The sequence below is a fragment of the Schistocerca cancellata genome, chromosome 3, assembly GCF_023864275.1.
Source record: "Schistocerca cancellata isolate TAMUIC-IGC-003103 chromosome 3, iqSchCanc2.1, whole genome shotgun sequence".
Classification (NCBI taxonomy): Eukaryota; Metazoa; Arthropoda; class Insecta; order Orthoptera; family Acrididae; genus Schistocerca; species Schistocerca cancellata.
Window position 1 is genome coordinate 113,942,724 of NC_064628.1, and position 16,449 is coordinate 113,959,172.

The window sequence follows — 16,449 nt, forward strand, 5'->3', positions numbered from 1 at the left end:
ATGTTTTTCCTACACCTTATCAATAAACAAAATTGCTCGCCTTGTTCGAGTGTAATGTCTCGTGTTATTTCTGCCGGAAGGATGGCGTTTCTGTTGTATTTGAGCTTGTACCAATAAAGACATTTTGTTTATTAGCCCTGGTCCCGGTAAAAAAAGGGCTAATGCGCTCCTTTCTGGACTCAGATAGGCGCACCGGCCACGAATCGAATCAGTCCGGAGGATTAATGACGAGGGCCATTGTCCAGGCCAGTCTGGATGTGATTTTTAGGCGGCTTTCCACATACCGCTAAATGAATAATGGACTGGCCCCCCTTGTCCCGCCTCAGTTAAACGACTCGCAGACATTTGAAAACGTTCGCACTATTGCATGGCTTACACGGGGCGCAGACAGCTGGGGTACACTATTTCCGTCCCATGGGGTACGAGGTGGCGACAGGAACGGCAAGGACGAGAAATAACGACACAGGAAGAAAATATGAGAATAGAAGCTTTCGAAATGTGGTGCTACAGAAGAATGCTGAATATAAGGTGGGTAGATCACGTAACTAATGAGGAGGTATTGAATAGGATTGGGGAGAAGAGAAGTTTATGGCACAACTTGACTAGCAGAAGGGATCGGTTGGTAGGACATGTTTTGAGGCATCAAGGGATCACAAATTTAGCATTGGAGGGCACTGTGGAGGGTAAAAATCGTAGAGGGAGACCAAGAGATGAATACACTAAGCAGATTCAGAAGGATGTAGGTTGCAGTAGATACTGGGAGATGAAGAAGCTTGCACAGGATAGAGTAACATGGAGAGCTGCATCAAACCAGTCTCAGGACTGAAGACCACAACAACAACAACATAGGCGATAGGGAGGAGGAGGCACAGTTTAATAGTAGCAGGTGTGATTGTCACGTGTGCAACTATTTCCGTCCCATGGGGTACGAGGTGGCGACAGGAAGGGCGAGGACGAGAAATAACGACACAGGAAGAAAATATTAGGTGAATACATAGGCGATAGGGAGGAGGAGGCACAGTTTAATAGTAGCAGGTGTGATTGTCACGTGTGCAACTGCATAATAACAGGGCTGATCCCGCACTGATGTGGGACAAATGCCCAAGAAAAAGAAGAAGAATGTCATTTAGTTGCAACGCATACTTCGTCTAAGGTCCTCTTCATGTCCGCTACCCAATGCAACGTATTTTTACAAACGATGGATTACGTGGCAGAAGCCTTGGTTGTGAAAGACTTTTTTTAAACTGTTATGAAAACGTTCCATCTAGAGACAAAGTCGTTATTTTTTAAATGGATGTCTCCTAATAGTTTTTTCATCCAAGGAAATAGGAACAAGCCACTGGTTGTTGGGAGTCTTGCATCCATAGACACCTGAACGATCTTCTTCCAGTTACCCACTGTTGTTTCTGTCCCAATTTCTCCTCTGATGACCGACTCCTGAAGCTCACCCATCTCCTATTCCACTATCTCAACTGACTTCAATCCGCTGTTTTTGTCTCTTTCGACCTAGAGAAAACCCTACAGCCATGTTGGCATTCAAGTCTCCTTTCTATGCTCCAGACTTACACACTTCAAGTTAACTATGTCCGCCTAATTGCATCCTTCCTATCTAATCGTCAACCTTCGTTAACCTTCACAATAACAGTTCTTTTACTTTACACCCCAGTGCCCCAAGGTTCCATCCTCTCTGCTCTCCTTAACTTCTCTTTGCAGCTGATACACCCAAACTGTTCCCACTTCAACCAATCGACCTCTTTTAGTGTATGTTTATGACACCACTTTCCTTGCCCTTTGTTGTACAGTCCTGAAATCTCAACGATCACTCCAAATAAACCGCAGTCAGTTTACTAATGGCTCCACATAATCAACCTCTCCAAATTCCATACACTAATTACAACTAATTGTAATACGAACTACCTCCATGAATTCTAGCTTATCATTTACGACCACCCTATCTAGTTAACTTACATACTAAAGGAACTTAGACCAACTCTCGGCCGCCCGGTGTGGCTGAGCGGTTCTAGGCGCTTCAGTCTGGAACCGCGCGACCACAACGTTCGCAGTTTTGAATCCTGCCTCGGGCATGATTGAGTGTGATGTCCTTAGGTTAGTTAGGTTTAAGTAGTTCTAAGTTCTAGAGGACTGATGACGTCAGCTGTTGAGTCCCATAGTGCTCAGGGCCATTTGAACCATTTGAACCAACTGCGACCTTCAACTAACCTGGAAACTTTGTGTGCTAACCATCCACCAGGAAGCCCACAACAAACTAAAACTACGAACAGGCCGATCTTGGGTTTTACAGACCTCCATTATTCACCACACCTACAAAATCCTGATCCGACCTATTCTGTGCTATGCAAATATTGCATGGCTCTTTGTCTCACCAACAGAACGTAAGGCCCTCAAATTACCTCGAATGCCATGCATTTTGTCTCGCTTTCTGCATCCCTTTACCTTTCCTCACATGGGTTCTCTACCATCCCTCTGTCCCAACACCTACACGTGCACACAAACACACACACACACACACACACACACACACACACACACACACAGACAACACGATATCCTATCTTAGCGCAACTTCAACCAACTCCCTCTCCCAGACAGTGAGATCCGCCACGACATTTATCTTTCCTACCAATTTAACTCTTCTCACTTACACCGCTTCACATCAGGGTTTCTCTCTGCTTCTCTTCCACCGACCATCCTGTCCTCTCTTAACAGCTAACATACCCACGCACCACATTATCGCTCACTCTCTGTCTTTCCCACCGTCTGTATTCCCAGTATCTCGTACCTACCATCTCCATAGTTTCCCCTATCTTTTACCCACACCCCTCAACCCTATGGAACATATCCTCTCTTTCAAAATACTTCTCATCCAGCGCAGGTCCTTCAGGTTTTGAGTGAGAGTGAAGTGCTCCAGTGCTTTTCATAGAAGAATATCAAAACTTCGTAATTTCGTTTATTAAATTATACATATTTTTGAAATTTTTTGCTGTCCACCATTAATCTCTTTAATTTTAAAAGGAAAGCAGTCCTCATATACCTTTCCCCCTCACCTTTGTCATGTTTTAAAAATGCTGTTGGCTGATGAGTGGAGTACTGTAACGTTGACGTCCCATCCCCCACTCTTAAGGGGCGAGAGACGAGAAAGAAAATATTAGATGAATACATGTGCGTTAGGGAGGAGGAGGAGGCACAGTTTAATAGCAACTGGTGTGATTGGTACGTGTGCAGAATGAGCTGGGGCGTTGTCTTCGAACAAAATCACGCCTTGGACGGCTTCCCACGACACGCCGTCTTGACAGTCTCCAATAAACTCGCCCATAGATTGCGGTAGCATGGTGTTTTGGCGGCTTTCTCTTTACTAGCGTAATATGGTAGCAACGCAGCATGGCAGTCGCAAAAACCCTCAGTGTCACCTTGCCTAATGGTAGTTTGGTCTTCGCCTCTGTCGACTGTAGTGAATCTACCGGTTTCCACTTCTTACTTTCCTTCTCTGTCCCGGGGCCACAGTGACTCACCAGCGCTTGTCCGTGGTAATTGGATGGCTAAGGAAGTCATCTGGATTGGCCTAACACAATTGCAACGTTTTCGCTGCTGGCTCGATATGATGGGGAAGGGTATCAGCAGGGGCAGAACCCAGCGGGTGGCGACATCTATCACGTTCAAAATGCCGTGCTCCTACTTTCGTGTGGCCTTCTGAAAGTCGTCGCCACATTCCAAATATCTGTCACCAACGGTTTCTATCTTTGCATGCTTCTTCGTCTTCCTCTATTTCCCTTTTTCTCATGACTACCCTTAACCCCATTTAACCTGGTAACCTCTTGCGAATTTCGTTTCTTCTTCTTCGTCATTGATACTTGCTTGACAACAGTGAAAGCGTCTCTATCTAACGACTGGGTCATGTAATGCAGTGTTGGAAGATACTTCCACCAAATCAGCAAGTATATGAATGTAACCACATATAAATGGTTTGCATCGACATGAAGTTATGATGTTTTAAAAATACAGTTGTTATCTAGAAGAAGAACTTACCTTGAGGAGAAATATGTAAGGTAACACTTTTTCGCATATATACGTTCACGCGAATTCTGTTCACAAGTGCGTTTTTGGTAAACCATGAAATGCAGATAATTTCTCGCAGCACACGAATGGAATATAACTTAAGTACAATGTTCTAAATTATGTGGGTAAATGGGAAGTAGTATTTAAAATTGGTCTTATTTCGTTTCTCATGCCGCAGACGATAGAGAGTGTGAGACAGATCGGTGACAGGTGTGAGTGTTGGCATCTGTTCGGATTAAGGAAGACTCGATACATAGAGTATGAGCTGTCGACGAGTGCGACACCATTGAGAGAGTGAGAAAGCTTGTACAATGCCACTCAATTTTTAAAGTGGCTGGCGAAGATTTAATGATAAAAACGATAACTCCTCTGTAATATGCCGATGTATTCTTTAATTATTCATAAGAATGTCCTCGTACTTCTTGGAGGGAGAAATGAAATGTGCTGTCTCCTGTGAGATTATGTGCAGGAAAAAGGGTTTCGTTGGAAATTTTAAGGAGGAATATGCTTGTGCATTGAAAAAGCGACTACAGAATGTAAATAAAGAATGTATAACAATAAACTGGAATAGCAAAACGTAATGTAAATAAATTATTTCATTAATCAGATTACAGGTTTTTTTTGTAAAATTTGAAGTGTAGCCTTTTAGTTTCAAACAAACGTCAATACAAGAGAGTTTTGCTGGTGACGTAAGTAAGTTACTGTGAATCGGAAGCCTACTGCACTCACATGTGACCGACGATACATTTATTTTCAGGAAGAAGTGTAGCACGACATTTCTTCACGAAAAGGTGAACTGAAAAGCCATTACACAAGAGTAAATCACATTGTAGCAGTTGGTCTAATATTTTTCTGTATAAATACAAAAGGGAGAGAGTGTACTAGATGGATTATTTTGATTAGACTCATCGAACCCCTCTTTCGTATGTATGTAATAACTCTAGACTCCCAGTAGATAACGCAAGGAGCCAACAACATATTTTCAAAGAATTGGTATATAAATACTTTTATCTGCTATATGCAGATAGCAGCGTATCACACTACAAAGACTATCACACTGCAGCTGTGAAAACTAATGACCATATACCCATTCAAATCCAAATCTCTCATTTTACAACAGCAAACCAGGTTTATTAACCTGTTGTACAGGCTTTGACTCTGTACGCGGGCGAGTGAATATGAACATAAAGTACTTAACATACTTCGCTTCACAGACCAAGTCCGATGCCTGCTGTCATTCTGTGCCCTAGCACTGTCAATGGATACATATAACTAAGCGATCGTACACTATATTAGCTTTCGGGATTAACAAATCCTTAATTGTGGATGCTCCATGAGGGGGCTACGAATTAAAATTAAAAAATAAAAACTGAAAAGGAAATGAGAAATTCGTAGCAGAATGATGGTACTTATTTCTTTTTATACAATGACGATCGCAGTATCTGGTGCAGAGTATTTCACCACAATGTGGAAAATCCTCAAAATTTTGTAAAGAAACAGTTCTCGTGACCGGAAACCCATGCTGAACGGTCCAAAACCCACCTGTTAATTTGGCTTTGCAACGAAGAATGTAATGAAGAATCTGACGAGTACAGAATAAGGACTGACAGTTAATCGAAGACAGACGAAAGTAATGAGAAGTAGCAGTAATGAGAACAGCGGGAAACTTAACTTCAGGATCATGAAATAGATGAAGAAATTCTGCTACCTATGCACCAAAACATTACTAAACGCTCAGACGATTAGAGCGAAGAAGTCATAAAAAGCCGAGTAGCACTGCCAAAAAGGGCAATCATGGCCAAGAAAATTGGGCATTAATTCGAGGCATAAATTTCTGAGAATTTACGTCTGCAGCACAGTATTGTATGATAGTAAAACATGGACTGAGGGAAAAACGGAGAAGAAGAGAATCGAAGCGCTTGAATTGTGGTGCTATAGAAGGATGTTGAAAATTAGATGAACTAGTGAGGTTATGAAAGAGGAGGTTCTCCAGAGAGTCGGCGAGGAAAGAAATATATAGAGAGCACTGACAAGAAGATGGGACAGGACGATAGGATATCTGTTAAGACATCGCGGAATAACTTCCAGGGTACTAGAGGGTAAAAACTGTAGAGGCAAACAGAGATTGCAATACATCCAGCAAATAACTGAGAACGAATGCTGCAAGTGCTACTCTGAGATCAAGAGGTTGGCACAGGAAAGGGATTCGTGGAGGGTCGCAGCAAACATGTCAGAAGACTGATGACTCAAAAAAAAAAAGAAAGAAAAGACAAAGAACCAGAGTAAAAACTGCTAAGGCTATTAAGATGTTCCGGAATATGGGTCATTCCTTCTTGAGCCGTGCTGCGGCTCGCGTTGGTGCTGTTTGTAGGTTTCCGTCCTCTGTTGGAGGCCGGACCGTATCGTTTAGTTGACATGGTTGCAGTTGATTGTCTTCTTCTCGTGTTGACTGGCGCTCCTTGGATTCGCAAGCGTTGCCTGTCCGCTAGTGGCAGCAGCGGCGGTTATCCATAAGTCGTAACTGTGGCCCTATCTTTGGGGCGACGTCGTTGTACTTCCGGGTTGTGTCAGTGTGCAGTTTGGTTGGGGACTCAGGAGAAGGCAGGTCCGTGCAGTGCGAGAACACACTGGGACCACTGTCGGCGTGCATGGACTGCCGAACCGAAGGTCTGTGGTCAAGAGGGCGTACGACCTCGTCGTAAACTGGATCCTGCAAGCTTTAAGTTGAGTTCATTTGGATTCAAGTAGAGAATCCTCCACCATTGTGAGATGTTGCGATTCTCCAGTGACTTGGGTTCGTGTTGCTGCTCGTACTGTTGCCAATGTGAAGAGAAGTGAGTGGTGTGCTTGGGTAAGGCTTATCTAATTAGCTTTCCTGGACTTCTAATTACTGTTTATTGCGTTCAGTTTGTTACTATTTGTTAAGTTCAACCAGCGTTACTTTTCCTGCTTTGTGGTTGGTAACGCCCTTATTACCTGCCCTGTGGCTTAGTGCACGTAAAGGCAGTGTTCGTTTCCTCGCCTTGCCGCTGCTGTCCAGAGAGGCGTGTAGTTTTGACAACTTCCTTGATTGTAGGTTCGTTGGTGATTATTCTACTCAGGTGGTAGTGATCCCTTTCTTGTTCCAGGAGCTCTAAGCACAGTATTCTGCGGGTGGAGTCCAGACCGCCGGTTCTGGCTTTGGCGTATTTTTACATCTTTGCATTGGGTTGTTGGACGTCAGGTAGCCTCAGCAAGATTATCATTAGTCATTCGTTAGACTGCCACTAGTTTGAGTTACCATCGTCTGAAGTGAATGCAGCTCATGGCTGCCTTTCTAATTGCTCGCGAAGGTGGTCTTTTTTTAGACCTATTCAGAGCTCGTTTCCTGGTGCACCGACTGTGACTGGCCCTTGTGTTTTATTATTGTATTTGCTGTTTTATTGTATGTTTCTAAATTTTTTATATAATTGACATTCTTGGCGTTACAACTGGTTTAAATGACTGTGCTAGCTAGTTAACCATCATTTTCTCTCACCTGTTTGGTGATCAGTTACTTGTCCTTTTAAATTGACCTTTGCTGTTGTATTTGCTGTTTTACTGTATGTTTTTAAAATATTTTTTGTAATTGCCATTCTTGGCGTTACAGCACGTTTAAATGGTTATGCTAGCAAGTTTACCATCATTTTGTATCACTCGTTTGGTGATCAGTTGCCTGTCTTTTTAAATTGATCTTGCAGTTGCATTGCTGTTTTACAGTATGTTTGTAAACATGTTTTTTTAATTCCCTTTCTTGGCGTTAAAGACCTTCAGCCATGACTGTGGTTACTCGCCTTGAAACTCTAATTAGGATCACAATGGCTTGTTTTTAAAACATTATTTGCTGTGTGATTCTTGAGTTTCTGCCAGCGTATTTGATAATCAAAATATCCACGGGTGTACTGCCGGTCTACAGTCTTCACTGTAGACCGGCAGTACACCCGTGGATATTTTGATTATTATTTGCTGTGTCTGTATTTTATGTTCATTTGGTAAATTTTAACGCACTGAAAGCACTATTAATTACATGGTTGTTTATTCCTTCATTAATAACGTGTGACATCTTTATTTGTTGCTGAGTCTGGAATTATCGTTTTAAAATAAATGTGTCCCATTGCAAAAGGGAACCAGTACTAGGTGATTACGGCCCCGTCCACAGTCGTAACTCAATCCTGCCTTCATTGACTACCAGGTTTCACTTCTCTCAGTAAAAGAAAATCGTATGGTTCAAATGGCTCTGAGCACTATGGGACTTAACATCTGAGCTCATCAGTCCCCTAGAACTTAGAACTACTTAAACCTAGCCAACCTAAGGACATCACACACATCCATGCCCAAGGCAGGATTCGAACCTGCGACCGTAGCCGTCGCGCGGTTCCAGACTGAAGCGCCTAGAACCGCTCAGCCTCACCGGCCGGCTGTCAGTAAAAAAAAAAAAAAAACATTGAATGAGCTGTACAGGGATAAAACTGCACTATCAGATCCGATTTTGTACGTGAGACACACGTGCAGTTGAGGGAGGAGAGTGCATGTAACAGGCTGGAGTTAAGCAGAGTCGAAGGCGCGGGTGGGGAGCTTGGCGAGCGGTGCGGCGCCGGGGGCGGACTGCTGGCTCGGCGGGCGCCGTCAGCCCACTCGGCCCGCTCTGTGCGGCGCGCCCGTCGCGGCGGCCAGCTGGCCCCCTGCTATCTGCGCGACACTTCCTGTGCGGCGCGGCGGTGCCGGAAGCTGCCACCTTGCACGCCGGCGCATGCGCCACGCTTCCTTTGATAACACAAATAATAACAGCCGCCGCGTCACGCTGTACCGGCACGGGGTCACGCTTATGAATTTTCGTCGGGGCGATAGCTGGGTACAACTGGGACAGGGCGACGCACCGTGTCTTCTGGATATGACATGCAACCGTACGAAGTGACTCATGTAACTTAAGTAGCACAGTAAGCGTTTAGTAATGTTGAGAAAAGTAGGCAGTGTCCGCTTATTTGCGAGGATGATCCAAATGAAACGTTAAACGTTCCGTAAAATTTCGTGAACTTGTGCTATGGGGTTGATATGTGGCAATAAAGTTCCTTCTACATCTACATTTATACTCCGCAAGCCACTCAACGGTGTGTGGCGGAGGGCACTTTACGTGCCACTGTCATTACCTCCCTTTCCTGTTCCAGTCGCGTATGGTTAGCGGGAAGAACGACTGCCGCAAAGCCTCCGTACGCGCTCGAATCTCTCTTATTTTACATTCGTCATCTCCTCAGGAGGTATAAGTAGGGGGAAGCAATATATTCGATACCTCATCCAGAAACTCACCCTCTCGAAACCTGGACAGCAAGCTACACCGCGATGCAGAGCGCCTCTCTTGCAGAGTCTGCCACTTGAATTTGCTAAACATCTCCGTAACGCTATCACGCTTACCAAATAATCCTGTGACGAAACGCGCCGCTCTTCTTTGGATCTTCTCTATCTACTCCGTCAACCCGACCTGGTACGGATCCCACACTGATGAGCAATACTCAAGTATAGGTCGAACGAGTGTTTTGTAAGCCACCTCCTTTGTTGGTGGACTACATTTTCTAAGGACTCTCCCAATGAATCTCAATCTGGTACCCGCCTTACCAACAATTAATTTTATATGATCATTCCACTTCAAATCGTTCCGTACGCATACTCCCAGATATTTTACAGAAGTAACTGCTGCCAGTATATAATCATACAATAAATGATCCTTCTTTCTATGTTTTGTTTATATTAAGGGTCAGTTGCCACTCCCTGCACCAAGTGCCTATCCGCTGCTGATCTTCCTGCTTTTCGCTGCAATTTTCTAATGCTGCAACTTCTCTGAATACTACAGCATCATCCGCGAAAAGCCGCATGGAACACCCGACACTATCTACTAGGTCATTTATATATAATGTGAAAAGCAATGGTCCCATAACACTCCCCTGTGGCACGCCAGAGGATACTTTAACGTCTGTAGACGTCTCTCCATTGAGAACACCATGCTGTGTTCTGTTTGCTAAAAACTCTTCAATCCAGCCACACAGCTGGTCTGATATTCCGTAGGCTCTTACTTTGTTTATCAGGCGACAGTGCGGAACTGTATCGAACGCCTTCCGGAAGTCAAGGAAACTGTCATCTACCTGGGAGCCTGTATCTAATATTTTCTGGGTCTCATGAACAAATAAAGCGAACTGGGTCTCACACGATCGCTGTTTCCGGTATCCATGTTGATTCCTACAGAGTAGATTCTGGGTTTCCAGAAACGACATGATACGCGAGCAAAAAACTTGTTCTAAAATTCTACATCAGATCGACGTCAGAGATATAGGTCTATAGTTTTGCGCATCTGCTCGACGATTCTTCTTGAAGACTGGGACTACCTGTGCCCTTTTCCAATCATTTGGAACCTTCCGTTCCTCTATAGACTTGCGGTACACGGCTGTTAGAAGGGGGGCAAATTCTTTCGCGTACTCTGTGTAGAATCGTATTGGTATCCCGTCAGGTCCAGTGGACTTTCCTCTGTTGAGGTTCAAGAAGTAACCAACAATTGACGGAGTGATCTACAACCCAGGATAAGGCACCAGTGTCCACAACGCCCCGCTGCCAACGTGCACCGTGATTGGGCACCGATCTGTAATGCGTTTTCTGTGTGGCAAAGACGTCAAACAAATCAAAACTCGTAGCAGAATGACAGCGCAGAACGATGGCTCGTGTTCGTCGTTGCAGTAAGTGTACGAGTGGTAGAGTAGGTTTAAAATCGGTATAACTTCTGCAGAGGATGCCCCAATACCTGGGCAGGCTCACCGTGTAGTGACGGACGAGAGCATTGCGATAGAGGAGCTGCTTGCAAAGGAGAACAAACGCGTAATTTTGAATGAAGTAGCCACAAGTTTGGTTCAGCGTAGAATATTGTTCACAATGTACTGCACTTCATGAAGGTATGTGAAAGACGGGTGCCACGTCAGTGAACTTCCAGATTGAGAGACGTGAGCAGTACCTGTGCAGACTTTTCGCATTTCCACGTCAATGATGGTTCGTTTCTGGGAAAAAATTTTACAGGCGACCAAACTTGGATCCACTATCATCAACCAGAAACGAAAAGGTCAAGCAAGGAAGGGCACCACAGCTCACCGCCGAAACCCAAAGAAATCTGCACCCAACCGTCAACAGGAAAAGTCATGCTCATTCACTTCTGGGATGCCAATGCAGTAATTTTGGAGCATTACACGGATAGTGGAGTGATGATGACTTTTTCCTACATGCACAAAAGTCAACTTTGTCCTACAATCATGAGAAAACGACAAGGACTTGTGATTTCAGGAGTATTGCTACAGCGTGACAACGCCCGAACACATACAGCCCATAAGACTGTTGAAACTACTCAGGAACATAAATTTAAGTGTTGGCACGTCCTTATTCATGAAAACTCGCTCCTAGAGACTTACTTGTCCGAAACACTCAAGGAAGCAATGGAAGGCAGGAACTTGAGAAGCCGGCCGCGGTGGTCTAGCGGTTCTGGCGCTGCAGTCCGGAACCGCGGGTCTGCTACGGTCGCAGGTTCGAATCCTGCCTCGGGCATGGGTGTGTGTGATGTCCTTAGGTTAGTTAGGTTTAAGTAGTTCTAAGTTATAGGGGACTGATGACCACCGATGTTAAGTCCCATAGTGCTCAGAGCCATTTTTGAACTTGAGAAGAAAGAAAGAGGTGGAAACCACAGTGCATGACTGGCTACACAAACGACCAAAGGAATTCTTTCATCGTGGTCTCTGGGCACTTCCAAAGCGGCAGAATTTGAGCATTCGCCGTCAGTGAGCTACGTTGGAAAAATATATGTAAGTTTTTTGTTCATTGCTACAATTAAAAACATTAAAGCACTCTTAAAGTTTTCATTTGAATCAACCACATACATTTTAAAGAGGTTTTCTCATGGTGTTCGCGGGTGCCACATCGGTACAGTGAGAGACATGTCACTGGATCATTGATGAGATTGACGAAGTGCTACTTTCTTGCCTTACGCTGTTACTATTACTATCAGTATTGGTTTAGTTCTGAGGACACACAGTTTCATGCATGTTTTTGTCCACTGTATAAAATTAGGTTCCTTTTAAGAACTCTAGAGGATGATTTTGGTTTGCATAAAGTGGTTGTGTAACGTTTTTAGTACGATTCAGTCTTGTCATATGTTAGACCGTACGAAGCGTGGAAGACCGCTGTACACACGGCTGTCGTATGATGAAATACACTCCTGGAAATTGAAATAAGAACACCGTGAATTCATTGTCCCAGGAAGGGGAAACTTTATTGACGCATTCCTGGGGTCAGATACATCACATGATCACACTGACAGAACCACAGGCACATAGACACAGGCAACAGAGCATGCACAATGTCGGCACTAGTACAGTGTATATCCACCTTTCGCAGCAATGCAGGCTGCTATTCTCCCATGGAGACGATCGTAGAGATGCTGGATGTGGTCCTGTGGAACGGCTTGCCATGCCATTTCCACCTGGCGCCTCAGTTGGACCAGCGTTCGTGCTGGACGTGCAGACCGCGTGAGACGACGCTTCATCCAGTCCCAAACATGCTCAATGGGGGACAGATCCGGAGATCTTGCTGGCCAGGGTAGTTGACTTACACCTTCTAGAGCACGTTGGGTGGCACGGGATACATGCGGACGTGCATTGTCCTGTTGGCACAGCAAGTTCCCTTGCCGCTCTAGGAATGGTAGAACGATGGGTTCGATGACGGTTTGGATGTACCGTGCACTATTCAGTGTCCCCTCGACGATCACCAGTGGTGTACGGCCAGTGTAGGAGATCGCTCCCCACACCATGATGCCGGGTGTTGGCCCTGTGTGCCTCAGTCGTATGCAGTCCTGATTGTGGCGCTCACCTGCACGGCGCCAAACACGCATACGACCATCATTGGCACCAAGGCAGAAGCGACTCTCATCCCTGAAGACGACACGTCTCCATTCGTCCCTCCATTCACGCCTGTCGCGACACCACTGGAGGCGTGCTGCACGATGTTGGGGCGCGAGCGGAAGACGGCCTAACGGTGTGCGGGACCGTAGCCCAGCTTCATGGAGACGGTTGCGAATGATCCTCGCCGATACCCCAGGAGCAACAGTGTCCCTAATTTGCTGGGAAGTGGCGGTGCGGTCCCCTACAGCACTGCGTAGGATCCTACGGTCTTGGCGTGCATCCGTGCGTCGCTGCGGTCCGGTCCCAGGTCGACGGGCACGTGCACCTTCCGCCAACCACTGGCGACAACATCGATGTACTGTGGAGACCTCACGCCCCACGTGTTGAGCAATTCCGCGGTACGTCCACCCGGCCTCCCGCATGCCCACTATACGCCCTCGCTCAAAGTCCGTCAACTGCACATACGGTTCACGTCCACGCTGTCGCGGCATGCTACCAGTGTTAAAGACTGCGATGGAGCTCCGTATGCCACGGCAAACTGGCTGACACTGACGGCGGCGGTGCACAAATGCTGCGCAGCTAGCGCCATTCGACGGCCAACACCGCGGTTCCTGGTGTGTCCGCTGTGCCGTGCGTGTGATCATTGCTTGTACAGCCCTCTCGCAGTGTCCGGAGCAAGTATGGTGGGTCTGACACACCGGTGTTAATGTGTTCTTTTTTCCATTTCCAGGAGTGTATAACAAGACGGAGATTCTGGTTTGTCCTTCCTCTTACTGTGGTAGTGTTGTGTATGAAGCTGTTGATATTAAACTACCAAGCCACCATATAAATAGAGACACAGGAATTTGCCTAAATTATGTCTTCAGTTCTGATATCTCCCTGGTGAAACATCAGATACACAAACTTAGCACTACTTGCCCACCCACTGCTAATTTATATTTCACTTTCGATAACGTCTGATGTTATTTTTCGCTGGATGGTGGCTCTAGTTCATAACGTCGTATTTAGATTCCTGGTAAGCAGCCCCACCCACCGTCGGTTTGTGATGCACAGAGACCTTAAGTGTCAGCTGTGGCATTGCAATGACGGGTTGTTCATACGTCGAAATATCGGTGGTCGTGGAGGTCAATACGCGGCTTCATGCCTCTAGGTTGTTTGAACTTTCGATACGCTGGAAGAAGCTCATGTTTCACAGGCGTAGTATACTGTTGATACTACGTACGAGAGACAGCCAAATTAGACAGACACATATGGGAAAAAGTAAGTAAATTGTTTGTTATTTCAGAACTAACCGCCATAACCATTAAGACATTTACCGGACTGTGAGACAAGCTGGTTCGTGCCTGCATAGAAAAATGTTTGCGGTGTCCTACGGAAAACGATTGTACCCAGGCATGCACCTCTTCCCTCTTCACGGCTCCAATAATATGGAAATCGCAAGCAGAGAGATTTGGACTCTGTGGAATGCGTAACAGCTTCCGCGTGAAACTTCTGTAGCGCAGTCAAAGCAACCGTGGCAACATCTGCGCCCGCACGTCTGTTGTCATGTGACTGCTCCTTATGTATCTACTAGCCAACTGTAGAATTCCATTCTTCACATGAATAAATGTTGTCGAGATTGTAATTATAATCTGAAAATATTATTCTGTATACAATATAAGGGGACGCCGCAGTGAGCTATACATTTTATGTTTGAAAAATGTTTTCAAGATTAAGAAGATATTGTGCTCGAAACAAAAGTATGTGAGTTGCCACGTCGAGAGAGGTAAGCGTGTGTGTTTTGTGGACATTTTAATGAGACTGTGAGACATTTTGGTAAGGAATTTCTGCTTGAACTGCTCATAGCTTTGGAAGTGGTTTCGGAGAGACCCTGCTGTACTTCTCTGAGTGAATACGAAGTTCAGGCTGTGCATTAGCAGTTTTGTACTACACATTTTTATGCGAAAGGAGGTTGCTGTTTTGTTAACACGAAGATCATTAAAGGATTAAGCTCATAAATTTTGGAACTGTGTGGGAAGTGAAAGTTAAATGAGTGAGAATTTCTGATCAGAACAGTGAAACAAATTGTATCGAACTATGATTCGTTCTTCTGGGCACTATTAAGGAGAGACAATGATTTTAAGCAATGGACTAAAGTTTAAATAGACAGAGCGGACCAACTGTATGGGTAGTTTGCGCATTTTGCGTGTTTGTTTTTCTGTGTGTGTGTGTGTGTGTGTGTGTGTGTGTGTGTGTGTGTATTAAAGTGTGTGGACACACTCTGATAAACTCGGAACGGTTGTGTATTGTTAAGCGTATTAACCATTCTTTTGCACTAACAGGACATCGAATTCCCATCCCAGCAGCCGTCTGTCGGTCTTGAAACTTTAAACATGTCGCAAACCGTAAAACGATGGATTTCCGACAGAGTGACCCCTCACGCTGAATATTTAAAGCTGATGTTTACAGATATTGAACTCTGAAGTTTACTAAAATCATAGATTTTGTTTTGAAGTATCCGTTCCGGTGAATTTTGTAATGGCCTTACCATGGCTACGATATTCTGACGTATGTCTTCTCTGACAACTCTCTAGAACAGGGCTGGGCAAGTGAACTGACCGAGTGGCTGCCTGAGGCTGCATCTGTATCGCCGTGTGGGCACGATGTGCGCGCATTTAACATTCCCTTATCAGCGAACGGGACTGAATACTGCCAATAATACACGATGAGCATTTGACGTTCGAGTTTGTTTCCACGTTAGTATTCTTTGCATTGTAGTAATTACTGCAGTACTACAGGTCAATGAATGTTTAGGAAACAGTAGTCACTATCTTTCTTTCTTTTGTTTGTGCCTTTTTCCCACAATGACGCAGGGTCCGCACGGTTAATCGGATTTGGCAAGGTTAATTTAAGGGGTGGCCGGATGTCCTTCCTGCCGCCACCCCATACCCCCCAGGACGGAATTAGTGTACCCCAACTGTCTGTGTCTAGTGTAATCCAAGGAATAGTGCGAATGGGTTCAGATGTCTGCGAACCGTGTAACTGAGGCGGGACGTGAGGACCAACCAGGTATTCACCTAAGGGGATTTGGAAAACCGCCTAAAAACCACATCCAGGCCGGCCAGCACACCGGACTCCGTCGTTAAGCCGCAGGGCGGATACGATGCGGGGCCGGCGCGCCTACCCGAGTCCAGAAGCAGCGCATTATCGCTCTCGACTAACTTGGAAGGTAGGAAACAGTAGAGACTATGCAGTATACTACTTCGCGGCGCTGCAGTACTTATTACAAAATTACGCACTGAAAGGACTGATCTATTCATAGTCCATCATATCTGACCAGCCATGCAGGAGCTCCGTCTGTTGGAGTCAACAAAAGTATCCTTAAAGGCTATTCTACTGTCACACAAAAACGCCATCGAATGAAAAAATTAGCGTCGTGAAGAAAAGCAAATGAATG

At 45.3% G+C, this 16,449-nt stretch overlaps 1 protein-coding gene across 1 annotated transcript in view; it reads right to left on the minus strand.

The window, feature by feature from the left end:
• The window catches only part of LOC126176153 (uncharacterized), a 143,325-nt gene extending 134,481 nt beyond the window's left edge, over positions 1–8,844 (minus strand). The window contains exon 1 of the mRNA XM_049923295.1: positions 8,728–8,844. Within this exon, the coding sequence (XP_049779252.1) occupies positions 8,728–8,844 (117 nt within the window). The remainder of the gene's footprint in view (positions 1–8,727) is intronic.
• Between the last annotated feature and the right edge of the window lie 7,605 nt (positions 8,845–16,449).